Below are 26,677 nucleotides of genomic sequence, written 5' to 3' on the forward strand. Positions count from 1 at the left end.
CGGATGAGCTCTCCTTCGCATCTCCCTCTCTCCGCGACCTTGCCTCAGTGACTAGGTATTCTGCCGGTGGTTCGTGAGTAATCCCTTACCGCTATCGCCCTCGAACGCCTGCCCAAATCCCGGCATTATCAGTTGAGAAACATCCATCATGGTTCTCATATTTATGATCTGAGGTCGTGTTGACACCCAGCCGTTCTTCCCAAACATGGGAACTGTGACTTCACCACCTGAATCGTCCTTGTGCATGGTAGGCATGGAGGAATCCGTATTCCAGAGGGTTCGCAGGAGAGACACTGGTAGAGGTGAATCTATCTTGCCAGCGCTGGTCTGTTTTGTTTACCTGGCCACATAAGTACCAGCTTCGCGCACTCCCAACTCTTCTTCTTCTTCCTCATCACTTTATACCCAACTCTTCTGGAAAAGCTTCAAACCATCCATGTCCACACACCTGAGGAATTTATATTCATTTCCGTTCGCACATCTTTGCATTGGAACCCTTTCACCCTTGGCTCCGGCTTCGGTCGGCTGCTCTCCCTACCTCTTCTCCTTGATCACTTCGGGAGCTTGCCGTCCCCAGCCACGTAGCGAGCGCCAGGAAACCAGTGGCCTTTCACCCTTCGCTCCTACCAATGGCCCTATTGAACAGGAGGGGAGCCTACTCTCCATCCTTCTTTTCCTTGACCACTTCGGGAACCTCCCGTTACCAGCCGCATTGCAAGGGATGCGAGGCCATGTGGCCAGCATTGCGAACGCGCACGGAAGGGCTGGCGCCTAGCCCTGAATGGCAGTAGTAATAATGAGATGACGACGATGATTCCAGTGCTTGTGCCGCCACTAACAGAGACAGGATCCCTATCCAGACTTCATGGGGATCATACGAGTTCGAAATACTTCCATCAACTGAAGCACATGCTCTGCCAAAACTCCTCACCCAGGAGAAAAAAGGTCGAAGGGTGCCATGTCGAGTGTGTTTCGAGCCGGCAGCGGATCGCCAAGAACTTGGGGATCGTCCCCCACGACAATTCTTGGATGACGACCTTGGGGAACTTCGCGGGATTCTCACTCTCACGATTTTATACTTCTTATTATCTTCCACTTCCGATCATTATACCAGGAGACCTTTTCATGCTCCTTGCTTACTCCGGCCCTCAATCGGCCCGGAGTTGCTCGACGAGCAGAGATTCACGCTTGGGGGTGCGATCATATCAGGCCCTGCCCTCATCGGAATGTTGGGCATGGTGGCGGTAGAGAATCTTCCCGGGGAATGACAAAATGCCATATGAGGTGCAGGCTGTCCAATCGGCTTGATGCCAGGCAACACAACTTGTCGGAATGCGGGGACAGGGTGGGAGGAAGCCAGGGGAGGAAAGGAAAGCGGAAGTATAACAGTTCCTGTGTTGAAAAATACACTTATGCTCAGTCATGCTCACTGTTACAATCATGAAATGCAACAGGTTCATTGTATTTCTGGGCTTGAGTTGCTACCTACACGTGTGCAATGTTGTGATTGCCAATCTGAAACCTTTCCGTCATTGTTGAAAAGGGGAATGTGCTGGCCTGAGAGACGGTCCGTGAGTTTCGGCTTCGCTTTGATGGCATCAAAGATTAACAATCCGCTCTTCAGACTCTTCCAGATCTCAACAGCTTTCCCATATCCATGATTGGGAGTGCTCCTCGCCCCTCTCACATCTCCTCATCCTCATCCGCTGCCCCAGTTTGGTCCCAAATCCCCAGAATATCCAGCCTTCCAAACCCCACAACAGGCGACGGCTACTCGCTTCTCGGTTTCCTCGGAGGCGCCACCCGCCGCAGACATATCTCCTCATCCTCATCATGGGCGGGTGGGGAGGCCATGATGGCTTCATGTTTGAACATCTTGCCCCGTCTCTGCTTCCGCGACATCAACGATGCCAGATGTTTCCCAGGCTCGTTCATCTCTGAACCTGGAACATGTAAGACGACGCCAGGCATGTCGCTTTGACGCATTATTCGGTGGCGAAGCCGCACCATGCGACAAGGTCGTTTTGTCTCCTGTCATGTAGAAGAGCATGGAGAAGCGCCAGTAGCTCAACCTTGGAAGGATATCTTGTCATGCGTCTCTTGATCAAAGGCTGCCCCAACCAAAGTTAATCAGGTAACACTGGTGTCACTGAGATTCAGCATGGAGCCACTGACTGGCAACTGCCTGGACTTTCACAATGGCCAGAGGACACCCATCCCCTTGTGCATCGCCACTCGACTTGCCCCTCGTGCATCATCGCTCACTGGGATGGTAGGCAGCATTACAACCCAGTTCCAGCGGTTGGGGGTAGGAGAGCTACCCGTATACATTGCTATTCTCGACGATGCGATTAACCGGTTCGGCATCCGGTACGATCTCACTCGGTGATGAGCATTCTCCCTTCATTTTCAATTTCCCTCTCACTCTTTACTTACATCCAGCTACCTGCCGGAGCGGCTCGATACACCATAGCAGAGCTAAAGGCGAAGCAACGGAGCCCAGCCGAGGTTTTCGCGCAGTTCAAAGAAGCGCGGAGCGCAATATGGGCGCAGAGCCGTAACAGACAAGCAGCAGAATTCCTCGACGTATTCGTCCGCCAGAACGAGATGGACCTCCGTAGAGTCGACTGTTACGAGGTCATCATGCCCATTTACCTGCATGCTGACCACAAAGCACACTACTTCTCCAATTCCTCAGGACTACCTGGAACAGCTCAAGGGCTCGCGGACGCATGGATGTATGCAATCGACCACATTGCTCCGGCAATGGATTCAGCTGGCAGCGGTGCTGGTCGATCTGACGATCAGTCCAGTGGTGAATTTGAAGACGCTGGCGGATCAAATATCGTTGCGAATGCTTCAACCAACATCGCAAAAAGTGCCATGACGTCGCCTGGACATGGGAAGAAAAGCACCGACATGAGTTCAAGTGCCTTCGAAGGAAACCAAGAGAAGCTGATGGCTCTGTGTTTGTGGTTGGCTTCATTCCACCCTGGATGATTATCGGTATCACGTTTTTACAATCTTTCCGCCCCTCTGCCCTTGAATACCTTCGTCGCTGATCCAGATGCGATCTGGGGATTTCACGACTTCCCCCGCATCTGGCAGCGGCAACCAGAGGATGGAGGGAGAAACGACGATATATCGATCCCACGATCTAAAATCGTTGGCATGCGAAAGGACTTGTCGGAGTACCGGCAATCGAGCCAGACCATTTCTATGGTGATCGCCGAACTCCGCAAGAACAAGAACCTGAATAAGGCCTTGACTCAGCGAGTGCCTCGCCTCGAGGAGCGGAGGAGGCCCACTCAGTCTGTCCAATGTCCCCATCATGGCGAACCCACCACCCACTGGCTGGAGCAGAGACGTTGCAGAGCTGAACAGAATTTGAAGAAGGGTGAAGGATGGATGGTGACAAGTCGAAAGATTTTATAGACGGTATGGCCACGGACTACAATATCTCCTCGAGACAGAAAGGGTACAGCGAGCCCATTCTGTCCCCGTAGTCCGTGGCCATCAACAGAGATAAAATACGTCAATAAAATAAATCGGCAAGTGGATGCCTGACGGGCCAGTTGCTGTCGACTCTCATCCTAGATTGTCCGGGATAATGGATACCGTCAATGCGACGTTCGCACATGGAGGGCCAACAAAGCTGCCCTCAGAGTTCTACGGCCCGAAATTGGGGGAGATTCTCGACAAAGTGGCGGTTGAAGAATGGAATGCCGTCTCCCTTTCCATTCCAGCTAGCCAGTGGTGTGTGGCATGCACTGGCTCCCGGCTCCCCAACGAATGGACAGCCGGGTCGCCGTCCAAGCACACCAACCAGAGCCCGGACAGCGACCCGGGACGCGCAGAGAACCAAGTCAGCTGGGGAGTGGGGTCGGCACCATCATCCACTCTCCACTGGACGAAGGACGGGAAGAGGAGAGTGGGGTGTTGGGTTGGAATGGGGAGTGGTGGGAGAAGGGGGCAGAGACGTGGAACAACAAAAAACTCCTGGGGACAGAACAATAAATAAATAAATAAAATAAAATAAACTTCCCATTTTTCTTCCTGGTAGTGAAGTTGCAATGTATCAAATCCGTTTGACGTTAGTTTCCATCCGATGTTTCTTGTGAATCGAGCATCCCGGACATGGCTAATTCCAGCCAGGAGGATTATCACGCACCATCACCAACGTCAGTCACAAAGAATTACGCCGGAGACGAGTAACAGCGCGTTGCGAAATCATTCACGATCTTAAAATGTGCTGACTCGAGCTTCTTCAACGCAGTGCCACAGCGGGATATCTCATACAAAACACTAGTCAAAGTCTTCCATTGCCAGACCAACCGCTCAACCGCTCAACCGCTCAACCGAACCGGGAACGAGTGCGGACGAATAAAAACCCCACTCTCAAAGGATCGAAGAATCGTGGAAATCAACGCCTTAAACCATGCTTGCTTGCTTGCTCTGCTCGCGTTGTGAAGAAGTGGCCAACATCCGCCAGGTCTAGTTTCGGAAAAAGACGGCTGACCTCACACCCTGTAAAAGCCCCAATACGATACTGTTGTTTCCGTCGAGAAGAGAGGAATGGATGACGAGGTATGAAAACGCCACGACCGACCGACCGACTGACTAGATGCCTGCGAAGGCAATATTCGTAACCCGTGAACTCATAACCCATCTGTTTAACTGCCTGTGTGCATGACACGGCTCGGATGCACCGTTACGCCTTTTCACCATGTCACACCGCCACACAATCAATAAACCTGCCGATAAGACTCCATCTTTCATCCGCCCCGCGGCTCGTTCGCCAACCAAATATCCCCCCCCTCCCCCTTCACCCACCGCTCCCACGCCACCCAGCATGCGTCCTCCAAATCGCCCACCCACCGCCTAGTATCGAACAGCGCGCTCGTCATCCGGCTCTCATACAGCAGCCGCCTTAACCCCCCCAGCCGCCCCACCACGCGATGTCGATCGTACCGCGTCCCCAGCGCCAACTGCACCGCTAGGTTCTCGTATTCTTCCTCGCTGTTCGCGATCAGCATGTTCGCGGCCTTCCGCCCCTCCTCCGTCTTCGGCAGCGCGCCCTTGAGGATGCTTCCCGCCATGCGACTACACATCTTGTAGGGATAGCGACCGAGGGTGAGCAGCGGGGTGCCGGACCAGAGGACGTCGGCGGCAGTGGTGTGCGCGTTGCATTCGGGAGTGTCGAGGAAGAGGTCACAGACGCGCGCGCGGGCGATGTGTTGGTGCTTCGGGGCGACGTCGGTGAAGATGATGCGGGAGGCCACTTCGGGAGAGGCCCATTGGTGGGCGGTGTGGCGGAGGTGGGTTTCGCCGAGGTCGGGGAAGCGGAGGAGCCAGAGGACGGAGTTGGGGATGCGGGAGAGGATGCGGAGCCAGGTGCGGAAGGTGGTGGGTTCGATCTGTTGATAAAGTCAATATAACGCTCAGACCAAAATTGGGGTTGAGGTAGGAGAGGTCAAAGCATACCTTATACAACTGGTTGAAATTTCCCAAAATCAACACATCATCCGCCAGATTCGGAAAGATCTCCTTCCGCATCTTCCACCGCCGCATCTGCTCCGCGTCCCAGTCCAACTGCCCTCCATGCGCATCCGGCGCGCTCTGCCGATGATCACAGCAGAAGAACGTATCACGGCAATAGATGATGTTCTCGCTATACACCCAGTCCTCCTGGCCGCCGCCGAAATTCTCATCCACGAGCTGGTCTTCGAAATCGACGTTGCGCCGCCATGGACGCAGCGTCGACGGCGGCACGGCAGTCTCGTCGGCGAGGAGGTAGTCGCACCACTCGGCGCCTAGGGTGCCGGCGAAGCCCATGAAGGACATCTGGATTGGGGCGGCGCGGGCGGCGAAAATCTCGTTGCGGGCGCCGCGGGTGTAGCCGTTGAGGTTGACGAGGATATGAATGCCGTCGGCGACTATTTGGTTGACGAGCTTCTCGGCGGACCAGGCGCTGGCGTCGTATATGACGGGGGCCTCGCGCTCGATTTGCTGGCGGTGGATGGACTTGTCGCTGGCGGTGGTGGCGTAGCAGTAGGCTTTGATGCGCTTGGTGTCGTGCATTCCAAAGACGGATTGCATGAGGTGCGCAAGGGGGTGGTTGTTGAAGTCGGAGGAGACGTAGCCGACTTTCAGGTACGGTTTCGGTGGTGCGGGAGGAGGGTAGACGGTCTTTGGTAACCATGGCGCTTTGAGCGTGGTGCACGAGATCCGAAGCCCGTTCCGCTGGGAGATCAACCGAATCTGCTTCGCGGACATCGGACACGTGAATGTGTGGAACGGCAAGACCGTCGGCGCGGCCGGAACGGTAAGGTTCGACGGCAGCGTCGGTCGGGTATATGTCGAGATGGGCCGCGACCGTTTCTTCAGGTACCGATCCTGGTACCACAGCCAGACGAGCCGCCGAATCGACCGTTCGATCAACCGAAGAATCCTCGCCCCCTCCCACCGATGCCCGGCCCATTTCCCCAGCGTCATCTTCATGCTATCTGCCTTCTCTTTCAGCTGCTGGGAGCTGCACCCCAGGGCGAGCACGCGGGTGATCTGCGCCAGGAACGTCTCGTTGATGGACCCCTTGCCCCAGTACTCCCCGTCGGCCAGCTGCTTCTCCACGAGATCGACCACCCGCTTCATCCACCCGGAGTTAATCACACCCGCCTGCGCGGAATCCAGCAACATCCCATGCTCGTTGACGTGCCATCGATCCCGCCTTCCCCCGTCCGCCGCGATCCCGCCTCGCCCGGCCCAGTTGCAGACGGAGTTCAGTGCGTTGGCGAGGCCGCAGACTGCCTCGGCGAAGTCGGGGCTGGACGCGACAGCGCGCTTGTAGTAGGTGATGGCGTCGGCGATGCGGCCTTGGTCCTTGACGGCGTTGGCGAGGTTGGCAAGCGCGATGTCGAAGGTGCCGTCGCAATTGACAGCCTGCTCGTACATCTTCACCGCGGCCTCGAGCTGGCCGATGTCTTTCAGGAGGCTTCCGAGGTTCGTGTAGAGGTGCGCGTGGCGTTGGTCCAGGTTGAGGCCGTAGTTGTAGTACAGCAATGCGAGGGCGACACCGCTGCCAGGTATCACCCCTGGCAAGACTGACGCTTGGTTGGACAAGTGCGGGTTCGGAACGGCTTGCTGGACGCCCGCCAGGAGGATGCCAACATTGTTTGCCGTGGAGGGGCTGGGCTGAAGCGCAAGGGATAGATAATAAAGGGCGAGGATGTCGCGAACGCTGAATGATGATTGATAACCTCCGTTCTTCATCGAATTCGACGCCATCCCATCCTGGAAGATCTTCGCGAGCGATAGTAGCGAATTGCTCGTGGTCGATATCGCGGCCTTCTTGGACACCCCATCGGAATGTAGGTCGGCCAAACCGGGCAGTTGCCCATCCGGTTGGAAGCATAGCTTGTGAGTCCACAGCGCTTTCTCGGGCGGCAATAGGATTGGATCGGAGACGAGGGTCTGGTGCTGAAAGTTCAGGAGGTCGGGAAACCCGGTCGTGAGGACTCCGATGATATGCGCGATCAGGCCGCTGATAGTCTTCATTCGTCGGCCCGCACCAATCAGGACGGCGGTCTCGAATGCCTTGGCGGCGCCGACGTTGTCGCCCATGGCGTACAGCATGTTTCCCTTGGCGTGGATCAATTGGAGCATGCGTCCATTCTCGGCGCCGGGGATGGCATATCCACTGGACCCGAATCCAGGCTCTTTGGAAACGGCGTTCGGGTCTTTGAAGGCCATGTCGGTGTCGCCGTCGTACTCAAAGACCGGCTTATCGGACGTCTCGGACATGCATGGGGATTTCGACGCGTTGGAGAGCTCACCTCGAGAGTCGTTGGATTCGGCGCGTTTCTTCATTTGAAGGGAACGCTCGACAAATTCGATGACGGCGACAGCGTCTTTTCCTCGATGCTCGTTGCAAAGAAGGCCGATGAGATGTTCCACCGCTTCGAAGTAACTGGGCCGAAGTTTTATGGCGCGAATCCAATAATGCTCGGCTTGTTTCTTGTCGTGCATGGCGAGGAACGTCGCGGCCAAGTTTCCAATCGCTTCCACATGGCTGTATGAATTAGTACCTGCATAGAAGTAGGGTTCAATCCATCACTTACTTCTGGTCCAACTCCAGGATATTCGAGTATAATTTCAGCGCATGCTGATAGTCCCCCAACGCGTACGCCAAGCACCCTGCCAATAGCAACCCCTCAATCCATTGCCAATTGCTATTCTCACAATATAGGCACAACGTCTCCAGACACTGTCTCGCCAGTTGATGATAATGCGTTTCACGAAGATTCTGATCCATCGGCGACACAGATGTCCCCGACATCCTTCGCAACGTCCGCATCTGATCGCGGATCTGGGTGATGTGGCCGTAATTCGGCGCGAATCCGTGCGGGCCCCAGAGCGAGGGCGGATCCATGTGTTGCTGCGACGATCGTCGTTGCTGGTAGGGATCCGGTTGCCAGCCGTCGGGGCGGACGTTTTCCGGGTGTTGCCAATTCGGCGTGTTGTGACGGTGTGGAATGACGGAGGGGTCAATTCGGTCGTTGCGCTGCTTATTGAGCTCGTTGGCAAAGGACGAGGTGCTCCGCGATTTGGAGTGATGGGAATGTGAATGTGAAGTGGAAGCTGAAAAGTCCACACCCGGCTGGCGCGGTGGTTTGGGGTAGATCGCCGGACGTGAATTCGAGCGCTTTCCATTATCATTCAGTTTGCGGGTTTGGTGAAGGAATTTGAGCAGCTCGATGTAAACCACGTGCGCCTGCGCGAAGACGCGTTCCCGCATCCGCGCGTTCTCCATGCTTGAATTCGTTTCTAATGGCCGCAACGACGGCGTTGGCGGCCCGCGCGGCGTGGACTGTCCGGATGAACACACACCTAGAGCTGGGTCCGCGGTTCCGTGACCGAAATTTTGTGGTATCGTTGCATTATTGTATTGGTTCATCACATGTACAGGAGGGTAGACATGGTTCGCTCCATGATTGGGATATGACGTCGCGGCGGCTTCAGGGGTATGAGGTCCAGGGAAATTGGATAGGTTGGGATTCGGCGGGTATAGCGGATGGGAAAAATTGGTATTGATTCCGGTTTGCCAATCGGGTACCAGAGGACCGAGAGCACTGAATTGCGGTGGTTGTTGCCAGAGGGGCGCCACGGGGTATCGGTTATCTCTCATCGCTGCGGGTCGGAAAGGCATAGAATACCCGTTCTGCCAGAATGAAGGATAGGCGGACCCTTGATCGTTGAGAGTGGTAGGACTAAGTGCGTTTTGGAAGGATGGTGGAACAATCCCCCAGTTCTGCGACGCATAATTCGGATAGTGAACCGGGAGATTCTGATAAAGGGATTGATTGAGAACCGAATCGATCTGGGGCGTGACTCGTTGGCCGAAGGACATGTCCATGGACATATTCGGATCCAGTCCAGTATGTCCGGCACCACCCCAGATATCGGTCTTGTTGCGGGCCTGATAATGGGCTCCGCCGTTTCCAGCCATGCCAGGCGACCGCAGGGGCAGTTCGGTCAAGCCTCCTTGCAACGGCATATTCAGCATCCCGGTGTCCATCGGCGGCGACGAAGTGACGGGAAGCAGGATATGTTTCATGGCGTGTGGTCGCTCGATTTGCTCCACGGAGGTCCCATCGTATGCTCCGGTCAGCACGCCGCTGGGGGTCTTCCGCCGCAAGAAGTGTTCGGACTGCATCGCGGCGCGGTCGTTCTCCCGATGCGGAGTATGATTGGGATAGGAATTGTGTCGTTGGAGAGGATAGGCGTAGTTTTGCGGGAGGGTTTGGGAGGAGTCGCGGCGTCGGGCCTGGGAGAGCTGTCGGAGTTGGGGGTTCTGCATCATCGCGCCAGCGCCGGCGTGGGAATTCGTATTCACATGCCCCAGATCTCGATAGCGCCCCATCGGCGAGGCGGGGAGGGAATTATACAAATCGCCATGGCCCGCTCCGTTCCGGTCAAAGAGGTTCGTTTGCGTGCCGAGCTGCGCAGGCAGCTGTCGGATCGTGGTCGTCATTTCCGTTTAGGCGGTCCAGAAGATGGGGAAAATGGTAGCAAGGAACGATTAAAGAGAGCACGCACGGCCAAATGCGAAAGTGAACCGCGAAAAGCGAATAGCGAAAACTCAGGAAGACAGGCAAGTGCCGATGCCTTTGGGGATACGACCGCAGAGATTGGCGACTGTCATCGCTAACGGAATGAGTCGTCTCTTTCGTGTTTTCCTTCCTTTCGATGTCCCGCTCGATCAATGCAAACTCTGTTGAAGCTTGTCCGGCGATGAAAGAGAGTGATGCAGACCACGCAACCCCGGTCCTCAGTGCATGTCACGAAATCCGTGCCCGTTCGACACCACAGGAAGTGTCAAGCAAGGAGGGGACAAGCGAATCCTGACGCACGGGAGGGTGTCGGACGCAGTGGAGGATGGCGACGCCGGGATCGTTTCGTCGTGGAGAAGCCAACACGACGCCAACCCAGTGATGCAGGTAATACAGGAACAGGCGGCCGCTCCTGGGGATGGACGAGGAATGAGAGAGGATATGAAACGGAAGGTCAAAGGTGGCAACAGAGGCAGCGAAAGGGTCGATGGAGAAAGAGGCGGTATAAGGAATGGAGAGGAGAGGTTCTTTGCACTTGCAGGTTGCAGGTTGCAGGTTGCAGGGCTTTGGTGTAACACGGGTAATGAAGATTGTGGATATGGGTACAGTAGGAATTAATATGGACTATCAACAATGGAGGTTTGGAAGTAGATGGCTTGTCGCAGCGGCGGGAGGGCGTGCGGGCGCTATGGGGTGGATAACTGGATATCGTTAAGTCACACAACCGGACGGGTGAGGACGAGACTATGAGTCTATGGGAGATAGTCTTCGATATCTCGTCTCCGATAAGTGATGGATAACTCCCAAACGGAGACGATGGTTGATGTTGAAGCGTTTGAAGTTGCTCTGTACGACGACCACGACCAAACGACCTCTCCAGCTCCTGTACGCTTGCCCATTTCTTAATCCGTCGTGTCCTTGCTGGCGACCGGGCACCCGGAGATCCCCAAGCCTCTCTCGCCTCCCTGCAGCTTGGGGAGGGATAGCGGATCATCCACCCACCATCATCATTGGTAGAGTTGGTGGTGCAAGGGGTGCGAGAGAGCGAGGTGTGGGCTGTGCTGGAGCGGTTTAGCCTACCGTTAGCTTCCAGCCACGCTCTGCCCTCTTGATTTCTCCTGGTTTGCCGGCTGGATAAAGAATGGAGATGCTGCAGTCGACGGAAATGGATATGATGAGCCAGGAATTGTTCGGAGGTATCCAGTGGGATGGTTCCGGAGGGGGGATTTTCAATATCAATGGTGCCATCCGCCGCTATTCCAAGCATTCCTTCGCATCACGACAACCGCCGTATAAGACCACAGCTCTATCAAGGACATCGATGTACCGCTGCCTACCTTACCTATCACCGCAATCTCCCTCTTCTTTCTTAATACCCCCCCTCCACCTCCCCTCCTTTATCCCTGGTCCTTTAGCCTCTCATCGACCACCTCGTAAGATCCGTCATCAACCTCACCCCAATCCCCTAATCCCCCAAGCTCCCCTCGCAGGCCCCCTCATCAAATCCCAGCCCATGGCGTCCCCCACCGCCCTCACTGGCTCGCTCTCCGAACAAGGCGTCCTCCATCATCCATTCGCCCTGGACTGACCCGACCACTTACCAGACCCAGCCGAAGCCCACCAATCGAGTCACCCATCGACGCGCAATCCACTCTGTAATCTCTAAATCTGCTCATTCATGATTCATCCCACTTCGTGAACATCGAACGAGCACAGGTCCACTTGCGTCGCTAACTTAGCCCGATCGTGGCCCTACCGCCTACTGGGGGTCGCCGGTGGTCAGTGCCTCACTGGTAACTGGTGACTCTTCCGGCCATCCCGCTAACATCAGCTCCTTCGCTTCCGATGCTAGTGAGATTTCGGGGCCCGGTTAAAGCCCGGATTGGCGGGAGCTACGGGGAGCGCAAGGAATTAAGATGAATGGTCGCGTTGGATTTCGTATATTTGGAGCGGATCGACGGAGATTGATCCTGGATGGCGGGATGATGGATTGAAGGATTGGATAGTTCGTTATTAATATTGCTGAATCTTGGACGTCCAGTCCCACTTCCCAGCAATGAGCCAACGCTCCAGAAGACACAGTGATGGCATTTGGCAAGATCAAGCGTCAGACGAGATGAGATGAGGGCTGATACGCGCCTCTGCTTCGTCAACTCCGCTCCGACCGTGCCGCAAAAATGCCCCCGGTCAATCGACCCTACACCGTCCCCAAACCACCGCCGATCGGCATCTGGTGCGTGATATTCGTGCGACGAAACCGCCATTCACCTACCTAATCCTGTCGATTCCGCTCCAGGAGTGTTTCCAGCGATGTCGAATGGATCAAGACAAATGGCATGTCACATGATTTCCTGAGGACTTCTTGGTCAACAGCTGCAGTGCTGCAGAGGCGTTGCGGCATCGAGGGTCTTGCGATGCGGAGTCGAGGGTCTTGCGATGCGTTGAGCGCCGTCTCAGATTCGAGGATGATGACGATGGGTGCCTGGCGACTTGGCGAGCATGGCACTGCCGCTAAGACATCCCTTGATCGCTAATTATACTGCAGCCTGCAACATGACGATCGCTCTCCATTTCCCATCCGTGTTTCCCCATGCTAGGTGAGTAGGTGACATATCAACTCGTGTCCACATTCTTATGAGTTAGGTAGATAGATCATCCACATATTTCCTCATCATCAACGGAGGTCGTCTGCTCATCACAATCACGGGTAACGATGGAAGGGTGCCTGGTCGGTGTCACCCATCTCGGGACGGAATCGGTCGCCTGCGATACACGATGGGTGAGTACTTACCGTCGTGCTACCGATTCCTGCAAGGAAACTCCGAGGAAGGCGGAGGTGTGCGTGTCAGTGTCAAGACATGCGGTGGTGCTGTGTTGATGGATTTGAGTTTGGGGTTGCTTATGGCATCGCATTGCAGCTGCGCTAGAGCCGTGGGTTGCTACACTACGATTCCTCTGCTCAGGGCTGACTACAGCGTTAAACTTCACTGCAGGCGGGAGCCTCATCAGTCATCACATTCAGCAGAAACGCGGTGGATATCCGTACGACCCGAGCGCGAGCGGAGGATCAATCACAAGCACAAAATAGAAAGAAGGACATGTAGCCTTTGGATGGACCGAGTCACCCATCTTCCCTCTGGAAGGATGAGCCGGTGAAGTAATGGCACGATTTCTCTCCTTTGCACCAAAATAGGCCTTCACCACGGGTATGTCTGCAAGCAGATCAGGTAAGGGCCAGAGTGTTGGCAAAGGGTTTTATGTGTTTGTTGGTATCATCTTTCTTTCCTGTTGGGAAGAAGCTCGCCGATCGGCGAGGGAGGATGTCATGTTCTGATCTAGAGCGATCGAGAGTTGGAATCGTAGACGATGGTGGATGGGATGAGGGATTGGGTCAGTTGTTTCCGAGTACCGTACCGATGTTGGCAGTCAATGGCATGGAGGAAGTTAACGAGAGATTGTCATCGTTCCATCAATCATGATGAGGAGCGATGACACTTTCGAAACATTGAGGACCATATTTGGCTGGTGTTCAGAAGCCTAGTAGTCAAGTGACTTGAAGGATGAAGTTGTGAGGGTTGGATGTTGAGAAGAAAAGCGACAATTTAAAGCAACAGAAATTTTCTAGCGTCTCCAGCCATCACGTGATATTAAGGTGTTCAGCCACAGGGTGTGGCTTGGTAAACAGACCCTGATCACGTGCCATCCATCAACATTGTTCCAGGCCGGAAACATCCATAAACGTCGAAGCTGCAGGGGGGAAGTTTATTGAGGGAAGTCGGACATCTGGCTTCTCAAGAATTATTAATTCCAGCATCTGAATCTACTGCGCTTGACCCTCTCCCAGTGAAGCGCAATAAGTGATTTCGATCCCTCCGCTGGCTATCCGGCATACAATTCCAATGTCATAATCCTTCATCGTTGAAGTTCCCTGTCCTTCTCGAAAATCAATCCACCGGAGCATATCTAAGACGACATCGTCTATTCCCCCTACATCATCTCCAGTCGACCCTTCGATTGACCTCTCTCGGTCTCCAATCCTCTCTCGACCATCCAACACATATCAACCGAATTTCCGCCCTCCGCAACCATGAACGGCATCCCCCCCATCGCCCCCGGGCAACAGCCCACCCCCGAACAAATCGCTGCCATCCAACGCCAACTCGCCGAAGAAGCCCGCAAGCACAACATGACGGTCCCGCAGTACGTCGAGAAGTTGAAAGCCGAAGCCATGCGCCAGCACCAGATGCAGCAGGCCCAGCAACAGCAGCAGGCCCAGCAGCAGGGGGGCCATCAGCACGGCCCGAATTGTAATCATGACCATGATGGGCATACGCATGGAGGACCGCAGCAGATTCCGATCAATGAGGGGCCGCCGAAGCCGGAGGCGTTGGCGGTGGCTAAGTGGTTGAAGGGGCAGGATTTGAAGGAGCGGGCGTGTGTATTCGGGGAGAAAAGGAAGGATATGTTCCGAGGTATGTTCTGCATTTCCGCACACCTAACCTAACCAACAACATACCTTCCTATGGAGAATTTGAAAGTCATCCGCTAACTCCCCCAGTCAAACGCGCCCTCCGTGCCCTCCAATCCCCCACCTACACCCAAGCCCGCGCCAAAAACCCCCTCCTCCCCCCGGTCACCGACCGCGCGTCCGCCGAAAACGCCTTCAAGCTCCTCCCCGTCTCCCTCCTCGCCCTCCGCGTCACGAAAGTCGAGTCCCCGGACGACTCCAAGAAGAAGCGTACCAAAGGCCTCTGGACGGTCAAGATCGAACAGCAACAGGAGACGCACGACGACTGCCACTATATGTGGCTGTACGAGGGGAGCCAGGTGCGGCAGAAGTTGATGGCGGCGGGGGCGTTGGCGGCAGTCGTGACAGTGGTGATGTTCCCACTGTGGCCGGTGAAGTTAAGGCAGGGGGTGTGGTATCTCAGCATGGGCATGCTCGGTCTCATCGGGCTGTTCTTCGCCATGGCGATCGTTCGACTTATCTTGTTCTGCATCACCGTCTTCGTGACACCGCCGGGGCTCTGGCTGTTCCCTAATCTCTTTGAAGACGTCGGGTTCATCGACAGCTTTATCCCGTTCTGGGCGTGGCAGGAGGTACGTTTCCCTTCCCCATTTCCCCCTTGCCACCCATTCATCAACTAACCTCTCCAAAATCAGACCCCTGAAGACAAACAACGCGCCTCCCAAGCCAAGAAAGACAAGCGCCTGAAACGCCGCGCCGCGCAGGAAGGGAAATCCGCCCCTACCAGCACTGCCGCCGGCACTTCCCCCACTCCCGTCTCCGCTGCGCCGACGCCGGCGGCGGGTACCGTGGCTAGTGGCGCGGAGAAGAGTGGAGCGGGGCAGGCAACGAGGAGGGCGTTGCATGCGAGTGTGGAGGAGGATGAAGGGTAGGGAGAGAGGGGTGTTATTTTTGGGGTGCGTGGAGGGTGTATTCTTACGGATCTGGTGATATTCGGGACAGTGCGGCGCTGCATATCATCATCCTGGCGTTCGTGTTCGAGCGTGCTGTGCGGCTGAGAGACGGTTAGAGAGGGAGAATGCATGCTGTATTGTACACCGGAACTGCTAGCAATGGACACGTTATTTTTAGTGGTTTCTTTGTTTGATGCGTGTTGTTCGAGGATAGACATGTATCGTAGGCTGATGATACCACATCGACGATACGCGTACTAAGTGCCATCCTCTTCGTGCTTACGGCTTGCTATCCACCGTCATTGATTTTCTCATCCCTAGCGCGCCATGATTGGGTTCCGCTGCTCCTCCCTCTCACTCCCAAAGCGGACCCCCTGAATTCGCGTCGACCGTCTGGCGTGAAGAAGTTCCAAGTATTGCATTTCCAACATCTCACCAAGCAGACAATTGAGTGATATCAAGAAACTTCGTTTTAAGTAAGGTAAGTATTATTCTATTCGCACTGAAACCCGATCCTCATATCTCATCCCATCTATGCGCAGGCGACCCCGCCGGCACAAAAACCCGTTCTAAAGACCCCCAAAAGCAAACTCCGAACCCCTTCCCATGAATATCTAACGCTCAATGGTATCATCCCCTCTCATCCCCCTATCATCTCATCCTTAAGCCTGCGGCTTAAACGTCCCCTTCCCCGCAAAGCTCCCCTGCCGACTCTCGACCGGGCTATACGTCCCGGCACCGTAGTAGGTCATATACGCCTCATTGACGCTATGATGATGCTCGCGGGCTTTGCGGGCGACGGTCTTCAACGCGGATTTGAGGGAGGAGGTGGACTTGGTGGAAGCGGCAAGAGTTGGGGTCGAGGTGCCGGTGGAGGGTTGGGAGGTGGAGGGGAAGGTAGCGGTTCTGTGGTCCATAGCGTCGGGCCGGGAAAGGTATTGGAGGGTGACGGATTCCATTGCGAGTTTGGTTGGTTGGTTTTGTTTTAGGTGATGGTGAGGTTGGCGGAGGTAGTTGTGTTGTGGTGGTTGATGAAGGCTTGATATAAGACTTGATAGACTTTAATAGACTGGTAGTCTTTGAGGATTGATTGATTGGTGCGATGCTTTGATGCTTTGATGCTCTGATAAACTGATGCTCTGGAGTATTCCCCTACCTTTCGCCGACTTCTTCGGCCCTCTTTATACTTTTCCGGATGTCCATCTGTCATGAAATATTCACGCCCTACAGAGCAGCACGTATGACACCACGTCCATGCGTTGCTGGGTCGTGACTCAAAAAATCTAGTCTCGGCATAAATTATTAAGGTGGACCCTTCACCCTGCGCATCCATGGCGCATCAGGTACTGCGAAACGGCTGAAATGCTGAAAACGGTGGTGAAAATCACATTGGTCAGCGGCGAATTCACGATGTTGGGCGGTGATGGGACCGGGGGGGGTTGTCATTGATTGAGTGCGAAGGGCGTGATTGTTCATGTAAGCAGGTTGACATAAAGAGAGGTGATTGGTGGATTGGTGACAGGGAGGGTGTCATGTTGCAGATGGACCAGTGAAGTCTCGGAGTGACGCCGCTTTGTCAGGAATCGCTCGTAGGGGACGCTACTTGCCGCTTAGATTCCACCAAAACACGCCCTTGATTTGGACATTTGCTCTTCGGTGGAGCGCATGTAGCTTGGATATACGTGCTCGTGTTGGCTGCAAGCGTGAAACGGTGTCTTAATAATGCCATACAATTGGCAACGAGTGGGTCGGTGACAACGAAGGGCGTATGTCGAACTCATAGAATGTTTAGGCACCCACGATGGACGCTAAGAGAGTCTACAATTCCATACAATTCAGCACTCTCACATCTAAATCCAGACTCCCTTCTCAACCGTTCCCTATCCCTAATTCTCCTTCCTCCACTCGGCTACCATCGCATGCAACAACAGAATTCGACTTCCACCTCAAATCAAACTCTTCCCAGTGAAAATTCCTCAATCTTGCGCACCCTTCCCTGTCCCTCCGCCAAGCATCGCGAGATCTATCTCCACTCGCCCTCAACCCATTCCCTCGCATACCATCGGCATGCAAATCTCTGCCTCACTTCCTAACGTTGGGAGATCCACTTCGCGGAAAAACATGGACGGGCGTCGATAGTTGGGTGGAGAGTGGAGATGGAGGCGACGAATTTTTTGTTAGGGTGACATTTCTCTCGCGCGCAGGCGATTCGGGTCAACCTGGTTCGGTGCAACTGTGCAAGGCTTGGGAAATGGGAGCATCGTAATGTTGGGAGTTGGGAGAAATGGATTTCTCTAGGTTCCTCTTGGACCGAGTAACTTGACGATGGGCCGCTTCTGATGTTCTGAACGGGCCGCGCCGTCACGTCTTTCTGCCTTGATGCCCTGGTGCCTACCTATGTTGATGCCTTCACGCCTTGTTGCCTTTTGGAGTTTCCTTGCTGCCTCACTGCCTTGGTCGCGTCTCCCGCGTGTCCCATTGATATCAACGTGGACTTGATGATTTCAAGGCTTCCAAAATCCTATCACTAGAACCGTAACCACCACAACTCCATACGCCAAGGACCAAGGCAATTCGAACCAGGGCCACCCAAAACTTTCTCCATCCTTGACCCCAGAATGAGCAACGCCCGAGACCCTATAACCGAACCCCGAGATTCTCGCGAGCTCATGCTATGCCGTCCCTGGGCTCCGATCGGCCGTTAGGCTGGCCGTCGCGATCACACGAGCGATGGCGTCGTGGAAGGAAGAAAGGAGAAAACGAGGTGGCTACCGACCAAGCGTGGGGCGACGACGTTTTCGAACTGCGCGATCCGTTCGCGGGGTCGCGGTTGTATGCGCCGGTGGAGGTGGAGGAGGGGGGGTTGTTTACGTTGCCGGAGTTTGATGGTAGGATGCCTAGTTGCGCGTCGAGATGTTGGGAGAGTTGGGTGCTGATATGAGTGCTGTAGTCACCACTATCAAATTCAACCATCCGTATGCGTCGCCTCACCCGATCCTCGACGATCTCCACCTTCCCGACCTCGACGCCTTCGAATACGGCCCGCTACCTCCTCTCGAACCCGCAGAAGGCTCGCTGATCTCTTCTCCTGAATCCTCACGCCCCCCAACCGACGCCGAAAACTCCGACATCTGGTCCCTCTCCTCCCTCGACCTCCCCACTCCCCCACCCCAAACCTTCTCTTGGACCCACTTCCTCCACCCTACCTCCCCCCTCCCCGCTCTATACCTCTCCGAATCCCCTTCGCTCTTCGACTCCGCCCTGCTCGCTCACTCCCGCGCACGAGACACTCCACCCGGCACCGTCATCCAGCACGGCCTATTCTTCCGTTCGCTCATCGCGCTGGGGCTCGGCCAGGCGTCCGCGCTGTTCCACTTCGATGAGCACGCACAGGAATTCGTGCCGATGGTGAAGGATGGGAGGATTCCTGGGTGTAGTCGGGAGAGTTCGGCGGGGTTGGTGGGGAGGTTGGCGGGGTGCGGGGGCGCGGTGAGGCGGTTAAGGGGGTTTGTAGAACGGATAGTGGAGGGTGTGGATGGGGCGGCGGGGATGGTGGCGTTGGGGACGGTGGTAAGAGAGGTGGTGGAGGGGGCGGAGGGGGAAGTGGGGGGACGGGTTGGGGGGGTGAGGAGCGCGGTGCAGTTGCAGGCGGTGTTTGAGTGGCCTGGGAGAGTTCTGGCCGAAGTGGAGAAGTTGGTGGGGAGGTTAGATGATGGAGGGGTGGTGGATGATGCGGAGATGTGTGGGAGGGTTTATGAGGTATTGGTGGAGGGGGAGGGGCAGATGGAGTGGATGCGGCCGTTGGTGTTGGAGATTGCGAGGAGGGTGTGTGCACCGTTTTTGGACGGGGTGGCGCGGTGGATTGGCTTGAAGAGCGGGGATTTATCTGGTGTTCAGGCTTTCGACGACGTCTTCGACCCCGAGCGGATGCCAGGTTTCTTCGGCCGAGACGAGGCGCAGGCCATCATGGAGACGGGCCGGAATCTGCGAATTGTGCGCGCGAATCAACCAGATCATCCGTTGGTGAATCTCGCGCGCACGGGGATCGAGGCGCCGGAGGTGCGGTGGGCGTTTGAGTGGGATGACATTGAACGGATCACGCACAAGGCGAAGCGATACGAGGAAGACGTGAAGCGAGCCGTGACCCGCTGGTCGAAGAAGACTCCGAACCCCAACCCCCCGGACGAGACCCCCCCGGCCGATCAGTCCGAACCCAGCGACCATCCATCATACGACGACGTCCTTACCTCCTCTATCACCCGCATGAACCACCTTCCCACCCCCACTACCCCCCTCTCCCAACTCCTTCACCCCCTCCTCTCTACTCCCCTCCCCACCCCACCAACCATCCCCCCTCCCCTCCCCCTCACACCCCACCTCTCCCTCTCCCCCCTCCTCACCACCCAATCCACCCTCCTCTCCACATCCCTCCTCCACCTCCTCTTCCGTACCCACCTTGCCGCCCACCTCCGCCTCCAATTCTCCTACCACCTCCTCGGCTCCCCCCACTTCCGCACCGCCCTTACCTCCGCGCTATTCAACCCCGACCTCCCCTCCACCGAACGCCACCCCGGCGCACCGCGCATCGGAGATAAACTCGGCCTGAAGCTCGCCAGCAGAGGCGAGAAGACGTGGCCGCCCGCGAGCTCGGAGTTGCGGTTGGCGCTGATGGGCATCTTGGGTGATAGCTATCTCGCCTCGTCGCCCCCCTTAAAAGGTCCTCCAAACCTCATCCACCACCTCTCTTTCTCCATCCGCACACTTCCCCCCACCACCATCCCCCTCGTCCTCGACCCCAGCACGCTCTATGCCCTCGACTTCCTGCGCCTCGAATACCGTGCGCCGCCACCGATTGATGCGGTGTTGACGCCGGGGGCGCTAGAGCGGTATGACGAAGTGTTTCAGTTCTTGGTGCGCTTGGTACGGGTGGGGTATGTGGTGGAGCGGGTGCCATGGAGGGAGGGGGTGGGGTTGATGCGATGGAAGGCGAGGTGGTTTGTTGGGGTGTGTATAGGGCATTTTTGTGGGGATGTGGTGAGGGGGGGTTGGGATGCGTTTGAGGGGTTTTTAGGGGCGGTGGAGAAGCGGTTGGCGGACGAGGAGCAGACTTGTGGGGAGGGAGACGACTTCGGCGATGGACTCGGTCACGTCGGCGTCGAAACCGTCCACGACCGCCACGAGCAATTCCTCGAGTCTGTCCTGTTCGGCTGCCTTCTCCGCAAACGCCAGCAGCAAGCTCGCGAGCGGCTCGAATCGCTCCTCAGCTACGTCCTCCAGTTCGCCGAGCTCTGTTGCGAAGACAACAATGGCACCGAGTCGGATGATTCAACCGCGAACAGAACATCCATGACTGTTGACGCGCTTCATCGGAGGTTCAGCGAAGGGCTGCGGGAGTTCATGGAGTTGTTGAGGGGGATGGTGGGAAGGCGGAGGAGGGTGGGGAGGGGAGGGGATGGGGCGGAGAAGGTGGAGGATGAGAGTGCCGAGCGGCTTTTGGTGAGGTTGGAGTCGGAGGGGGTATTATGAGTTATGATATGCTTGAGGGTTGTGATGGTGGGGATGATGGGGATGATGGGGTGGGTAGATCAGGGAATAGGATGTCCATACATTGCTAGGAATTGATATGCAGATGCATAATGGTTGCTTATTCCTACTCAACCGAGTTTTCGGGTGTATCATCTTCTTGAGGTGGGATACCCGGTTGTCATACGACAGTAGTTACTCATCCAGCCTTCGCAGGTCTTCCTACCATCAGATGGGATGAGGCCGGTCAGCCGCCATAGCGCAGATGTCCGGGGTTATCGACATGCGCAGTGCTGCATTTTGGAACTTCATCGCTGAAATAATGTGGTGGCAGGTTGCTTGCATAACTGAGGTTTCCATGCATGTATCTAGAGCGAAAGAAACGGATGACCTGGAGGCGTATCACAAAGAGTGTCGAGAACTCGCGAATGTTCCCTGCTACGCGAGAATGCCCCTGCAATACACCCCTTCGTTCAACAGTATCCCACCTCGTTCTTGGTGCTTTGTGCTATGGGATATAAAGGTCGAGTCTCAAGATCATTGCGAACGCCATGGTGAGATGGCAGCGCTACAGCCACTACCATGGATACACTTTGCGAATATTGCCTGGAGATTCAACGAAGACTGACAGAATCGATGTACGGTGAATGGAACTCTGTGTAGGTGGAATGGATGGAATGAGTAGGAAGAGCCACCGAACTAAGGACTGACAAGTAATTAGGCCATTACTTCTTGTCTTCTTACCTCCAACAATTGGCAGAGAAGTGCGAACTCTGTGCATTGCTCCGGGCTCAACTATCCCCAGCTGCGCAGCAAGAATAGTTAGCCTCCGATGAAGAGTGGCACGACAACGCGAAGTCTCAGATCACGGCCAACACGTGTACCGCACTGCCTGAAATCCGGTTGGAAAATGGCTCTGCGCTTCGTACAGGGGGCAAACAGTTGTCTCACCCTTTTGTGAGGTTGGACGTTCTATGGGGCGTTGAACAGGAGTATCTAGGTCCATCATGGGAGCTGTCTGGGAATAGCACAGGCTCTAAAGAGACAGTAGCTCAAATCCAAGCTTGGCTATCGCAATGTCGACGTGACCATGTGGAGTGCGTTAATTAGTACGCTCGGACTGGCTGCCAACTCAACTGATCGACGTCGGGGATGAAGAGTGCTCCGAGAGTTCTCCCTAAACCACCAGTTCCGATAGGGAGCGAGTATCTGACATTAAGTCACTGCTGGTACTTTTATACAGTTATATTTGAATGCGGGCTCACATTTTTCTAGGGGAGAAGCAGAAACCATCAAGCTCACCAGTTCCAATGAACAAACATTACTGAACCGTATCTCTCCCGGCGAACTTCCTAAGATGTTTAGTGATGTCATAGATTTCACACGGCGTTTAGGGTTCAGGTATATTTGGATAGACTCTTTGTAAGTGACATGACTCGAAGAACCGAGTGGACTCAGGCAGACCGGAGGGAAATTCATGACTCAGGAGAAGACTGCAAGTATGAGAGCTCGACTACGAGTGAGGTTTACGGGACCTGTGCTGAACATTGCCGCATCATATGCCCAAGATGCAAATGGAGGCTGCTTTTCGAACCGGGACCCTGCGGCCTTGCAGACCCTCGATGTTTTTGGAATTAGGGTGATTCGTCTGTATAATCTAGCGGCTCACTCTTTCTATCCGATCATCAGGAACAGCCCACTCAATCGACGAGGCTGGGTTTTGCAAGTACAGAAGGCGAATCGACTGCGACGGATTTAGAGAAAACCATGGCAGAAAACCAAGCGCCTACCAAATCCGAGGATGATGGGGTGGGCCTTGCAAACGAATTAGGAGAAGAACCGATCGACCGGCAGGAACATATGGATCGGCGGCAGAAGTCACTGAAGCGACGGCACGAGATGGTGCTACGGAAATGCGCTGAGTTGCTGAAATATATATGTCCTGCTTCTCGATCTGACAAGAACGTCGGTCAGGTAGTCCAGGAGGATGAGTATGGCGATGAACGTTTCAGCAAATATTCCATCACGCTCATATAAAAGAAGGCTTGATCCAGACTGAAAGCTGAAGAAGATCGAGACTCGAATGAAGACTTCAAGGAAAATAAAAGACATCGAAATGAATCGAACAGAGCTTCGGCTTGGATACCTCAATGACTCAACCTGTCGCAAAATCTAAGGGACCAAAAGGGATACCCCTAACTAAGGGCTTTTCATCTTCTGACACAACCATACCTCGGTGTGTATCATGTTGCTGGCGAAAGCAAACGTCGCATTCCACTGGGTTGGGAAGCACAGTAATGCTCAGTATAGTGCATCTGCTGAGAGGTACTGGGATCTACATTGGCTTGCCATCAATTCATTGTACAGAAATTGGAATATGATTGTAGGGACAGAGAAGTTGTGTGGAAGTGAAGTCGAAAGGGAGAAGATAGGATGATTTGATTACTTAGCAGAGTCATCACGTGCAGCCCCATCACATGTAGCAGCCCTCAAGTTATTGTGAGTTGTTGGCAGTTGATGAGGTATGACGGCATGATGACGTCAACACTCTCACCCACAGGAAACCTGATATTCGGCCGCGAGAAAAGGAGAAACGAGGAAAAGATAGGGATGAAACTTGCATATTACTTCAATTGAGTAAAACAGAGAGGAGGATATTGAAATCGGGAAATGGTTTCGCTGAGTTAGATCCGTATGCTCCCCGGAATCGTGGTAATATTCGTCCTCCTATCCCTCTTCGGTAGATACTCGTGAAGTAGAAGTTACTCGGACCAGAATAGAATCTAGAAGCGCGTGTGGCATTGATCCAAGGGCAGTTAGAGGCTAATGATTGTATTGGGATTTCTCAGGGAGTCAAGCAAGGAGTCGACCATTCCTCCCTCGGCCAGTCTTTCCCGTAGCCGCTTCAACATCGTCGTATCGTCGTTGCCAGAGATAGTCCTTGATGAATTCCCTGAGTTCCTATTCCTCCCATATCAATCGATGCGCGTCAATCGAATTGGCGACTTCTGGAGAAGCCACCTTCGGACCTCCATTCCGGGTTCTCCCCGATCTCCCACTCCACAAAGACATCATTGGTCGTATCTCGTATCACACCGTAGAAGCGTGGCCCCGAAGTTACCTAGCACTAGGTGCTGCTTTCCTGCATCATGGATCCGTTACGGAGTAGAATCCTGCGATCCCGAAGGAGAAAAAGCCATGTCGTCATAGCGTGCTCCTAGATCTTGCTATAGTCAATGCTTCAGATTGCAGTTGGAGCTACCCGGGGTGATGCACAAAACCTCGATCCCCTCGGCCTCAGGATATACGAAGAGCCCATTTCCAAGCACCAGCACAACGCTATTTTCAGTGTTATTACAATACCATCCTGATCTTCATCCCATTCCATTTCCTTGCACAACGTATCGCCACAGTTTCTCTCTATCAAACTCCACACCGTCCATTCAAATCGCCCCTGCGTGGCTGGACCCTCCAAAATCCGGTTCTCCTGCCCTTCTGGAAGACTAATGTTTCTAAACCAGGTACTCTCTTCCACTGAAAAATCAGACACAATTCCGGAGACATTTCCTTGAAAAACGGCCTTTTCGAATTCCATCCACAACAGACAAAATTTTACCTACCCACCCGGAGAGAGTTCCGACCACGACGGAGACGCGCTGAATTCCTGAACTCCCATATCGAGCTGAATCGCATCCATTATTTTCGATCCTTTGTCTCGCAGCTGTCAATTAAGAGCCAGATTGCGCCAGTTCAGTTACGTCTATTGCTGGACCCCACTGCACTACCCAAACCATCGCGGTATCTCCCCTACCTCTACCCCACCTCCACCGCAGATATCGATCCCAATTCCATCATCCCCATATCCATTTCCCAATTTCCATCGCGGAATATCCATCTCCTCTAACCGTCATCCACATCCATCATCATGGCGGAATTCGTGCGCGCAGAGATTTTTGGCACGACGTTCGAGATCACGAGCCGGTACACGGAGTTGAAACCGGTAGGCATGGGCGCGTTCGGGCTGGTATGCGCGGCCAAGGACCAGTTGACAGGGCAGTCGGTGGCGGTGAAGAAGATCATGAAACCGTTTAGTACCCCTGTGTTGGCGAAGCGGACGTATCGAGAGTTGAAGTTGTTGAAGCATTTGAAGCATGAAAATGTACGTCCTCACCAACCGACGAACCGTGGTCAATGTCACGCCGCCAGATTTACCGATTAGATGGAACCGACGAGATGGCATTCGAGACGAGTCGTATACTAACCGAACCCCTCAGATTATCAGCCTGAGCGACATCTTCATCTCCCCCCTCGAAGATATCTACTTCGTTACCGACCTCCTCGCCACCGACCTCCACCGCCTCATCGCCGCCCCGCACCCCCTTGAGGAGAAATACGCCCAATTCTTCCTCTACCAGATCCTCCGCGGCCTGAAATATGTGCACTCCGCCGGCGTCGTCCACCGCGACCTGAAGCCCTCCAACATCCTTGTCAACGAGAACTGCGACCTGAAGATCTGCGACTTCGGCCTCGCACGCATCCAGGATCCGCAGATGACCGGATATGTCTCAACGAGATATTATCGTGCCCCCGAGATTATGCTCACCTGGCAGAAATACGACGTCGAGGTCGATATCTGGAGTACCGGGTGCATCTTCGCGGAGATGTTGGAGGGGCGGCCGCTGTTCCCTGGGAAAGACCATGTCAATCAATTCTCGATCATCACCGAGTTGCTGGGAACCCCGCCGCCTGATGTAGTAGAAACGATCTGCAGCGAGAACGTGAGTTTTCTCTAGTACTGACAGTCCACCACCCAGATTCTAACATCTCCAGACCCTCCGCTTCGTGCAATCCCTCCCCAAACGCGAACGCCAGGACTTCAAAGTCCGCTTCAAGGGCTTCCAACCACGCGGTTCGTCTCCCCTTCCCATCTCCCCTTTTTGAATCAACTAACCCCACCTAGCCATTGACCTCCTCGAGAAAATGCTCGTTTTCAACCCCCAATCCCGCATCAGCGCCGCCGAAGCCCTCCAGCACGACTACCTCCGCGATGACTATCACGACGCGTCCGACGAGCCAGTCGCGGAGGAGAAATTCGACTGGTCGTTTAATAATGCGGATCTGCCGGTTGATACATGGAAGATTATGATGTGCGTATTCCTTCTCTCTAGAACTGAACCTGCCTGTCTTTCGGGACGGGGTGGACTTCGCTGTTTTTCTCTTTCTCTTGTACGATTTCGTTCAAGGTAGCTAACGAGGTTCCCATTAGGTATTCCGAAATCCTCGACTACCACAACGTCGACGCCGGCGCAGAGGGTGGCGGCACCCAGGAGGTGCAGAACGGCTCATGACGAATCGAACCTCAACCCTGATGTGCGTACCGACCCTGCTCGGAGCGTGTAACGACGACACTACTTCACACGACTACGACGCCATCGGCGATGACGCAGACCGGTCGCTGGTGGAAGCAAGGAATCGCGGAAGGGATGAAGTCACGAGAAAAGGAAATACCGGGCATGGATCATCGCGATCCGATGACGCACGCCGACACTGATATTTTTTTCGTTCCTGGTTTATTTTTATCGTCATGGTTTGGTGCGAGACTGGTCTCCGCTGATCGGAGACAG

General features: G+C 54.7%; 9 protein-coding genes across 9 annotated transcripts; 7 read left to right on the forward strand and 2 right to left on the reverse strand.

The window, feature by feature from the left end:
• Window positions 1-1,041: 1,041 nt before the first annotated feature.
• On the forward strand, window positions 1,042-2,185 carry P152DRAFT_55181 (uncharacterized protein). The gene is made up of 2 exons (XM_033683065.1): window positions 1,042-1,571; window positions 1,625-2,185. The coding sequence occupies exons 1-2, from the start codon at window positions 1,308-1,310 to the stop codon at window positions 1,979-1,981; spliced, it is 621 nt and encodes a 206-aa protein (XP_033533039.1). The 5' UTR covers window positions 1,042-1,307; the 3' UTR covers window positions 1,982-2,185.
• P152DRAFT_53787 (uncharacterized protein) lies at window positions 2,186-3,280 on the forward strand. The gene has a single exon (XM_033683060.1). It carries the CDS (start codon window positions 2,389-2,391, stop codon window positions 2,998-3,000), a length of 612 nt encoding a protein of 203 aa, XP_033533040.1. The 5' UTR covers window positions 2,186-2,388; the 3' UTR covers window positions 3,001-3,280.
• A 166-nt stretch (window positions 3,281-3,446) lies between these two features.
• P152DRAFT_53926 (uncharacterized protein) lies at window positions 3,447-4,398 on the forward strand. Its single transcript, XM_033683062.1, has one exon. It carries the CDS (start codon window positions 3,560-3,562, stop codon window positions 4,019-4,021), a length of 462 nt encoding a protein of 153 aa, XP_033533041.1. The 5' UTR covers window positions 3,447-3,559; the 3' UTR covers window positions 4,022-4,398.
• Window positions 4,399-4,775: 377 nt separating this feature from the next.
• P152DRAFT_399190 (TPR-like protein) lies at window positions 4,776-9,856 on the reverse strand (the record flags this gene model as incomplete). The annotated part of the gene is made up of 3 exons (XM_033676506.1): window positions 4,776-5,417; window positions 5,485-8,068; window positions 8,118-9,856. 3 exons carry the CDS (start codon window positions 9,854-9,856, stop codon window positions 4,776-4,778), a joined length of 4,965 nt encoding a protein of 1,654 aa, XP_033533042.1.
• A 2,061-nt stretch (window positions 9,857-11,917) lies between these two features.
• P152DRAFT_54836 (uncharacterized protein) lies at window positions 11,918-13,282 on the forward strand. Its single transcript, XM_033683064.1, has 5 exons — window positions 11,918-12,342; window positions 12,406-12,602; window positions 12,655-12,706; window positions 12,761-12,888; window positions 13,103-13,282. The coding sequence occupies exons 1-5, from the start codon at window positions 12,287-12,289 to the stop codon at window positions 13,195-13,197; spliced, it is 528 nt and encodes a 175-aa protein (XP_033533043.1). The 5' UTR covers window positions 11,918-12,286; the 3' UTR covers window positions 13,198-13,282.
• Window positions 13,283-14,211: 929 nt separating this feature from the next.
• P152DRAFT_375759 (putative translocation protein sec62) lies at window positions 14,212-15,365 on the forward strand (the record flags this gene model as incomplete). The annotated part of the gene is made up of 3 exons (XM_033675605.1): window positions 14,212-14,581; window positions 14,668-15,209; window positions 15,273-15,365. Coding segments are annotated over 3 exons (1,005 nt in total), but the record flags the coding sequence as incomplete, so codon positions are not given.
• Window positions 15,366-16,135: 770 nt separating this feature from the next.
• P152DRAFT_459353 (uncharacterized protein) lies at window positions 16,136-16,643 on the reverse strand. Its single transcript, XM_033679659.1, has 2 exons — window positions 16,193-16,643; window positions 16,136-16,157 (listed from the first exon to the last, which is right to left on the reverse strand). Exon 1 carries the CDS (start codon window positions 16,487-16,489, stop codon window positions 16,193-16,195), a length of 297 nt encoding a protein of 98 aa, XP_033533045.1. The 5' UTR covers window positions 16,490-16,643; the 3' UTR covers window positions 16,136-16,157.
• Window positions 16,644-19,793: 3,150 nt separating this feature from the next.
• Window positions 19,794-21,056, forward strand: P152DRAFT_398953 (uncharacterized protein; the record flags this gene model as incomplete). The annotated part of the gene is made up of 1 exon (XM_033676495.1): window positions 19,794-21,056. The coding sequence occupies one exon, from the start codon at window positions 19,794-19,796 to the stop codon at window positions 21,054-21,056; it is 1,263 nt and encodes a 420-aa protein (XP_033533046.1).
• A 3,757-nt stretch (window positions 21,057-24,813) lies between these two features.
• On the forward strand, window positions 24,814-26,438 carry P152DRAFT_53808 (mitogen-activated protein kinase Hog1). The gene is made up of 5 exons (XM_033683061.1): window positions 24,814-25,212; window positions 25,328-25,831; window positions 25,884-25,962; window positions 26,014-26,200; window positions 26,320-26,438. The coding sequence occupies exons 1-5, from the start codon at window positions 24,979-24,981 to the stop codon at window positions 26,399-26,401; spliced, it is 1,086 nt and encodes a 361-aa protein (XP_033533047.1). The 5' UTR covers window positions 24,814-24,978; the 3' UTR covers window positions 26,402-26,438.
• The last annotated feature ends 239 nt before the right edge of the window (window positions 26,439-26,677 follow it).

Source organism: Eremomyces bilateralis, assembly GCF_010015585.1.
Source record: "Eremomyces bilateralis CBS 781.70 unplaced genomic scaffold P152scaffold_13, whole genome shotgun sequence".
NCBI classification, from domain to species: domain Eukaryota; kingdom Fungi; phylum Ascomycota; class Dothideomycetes; order Eremomycetales; family Eremomycetaceae; genus Eremomyces; species Eremomyces bilateralis.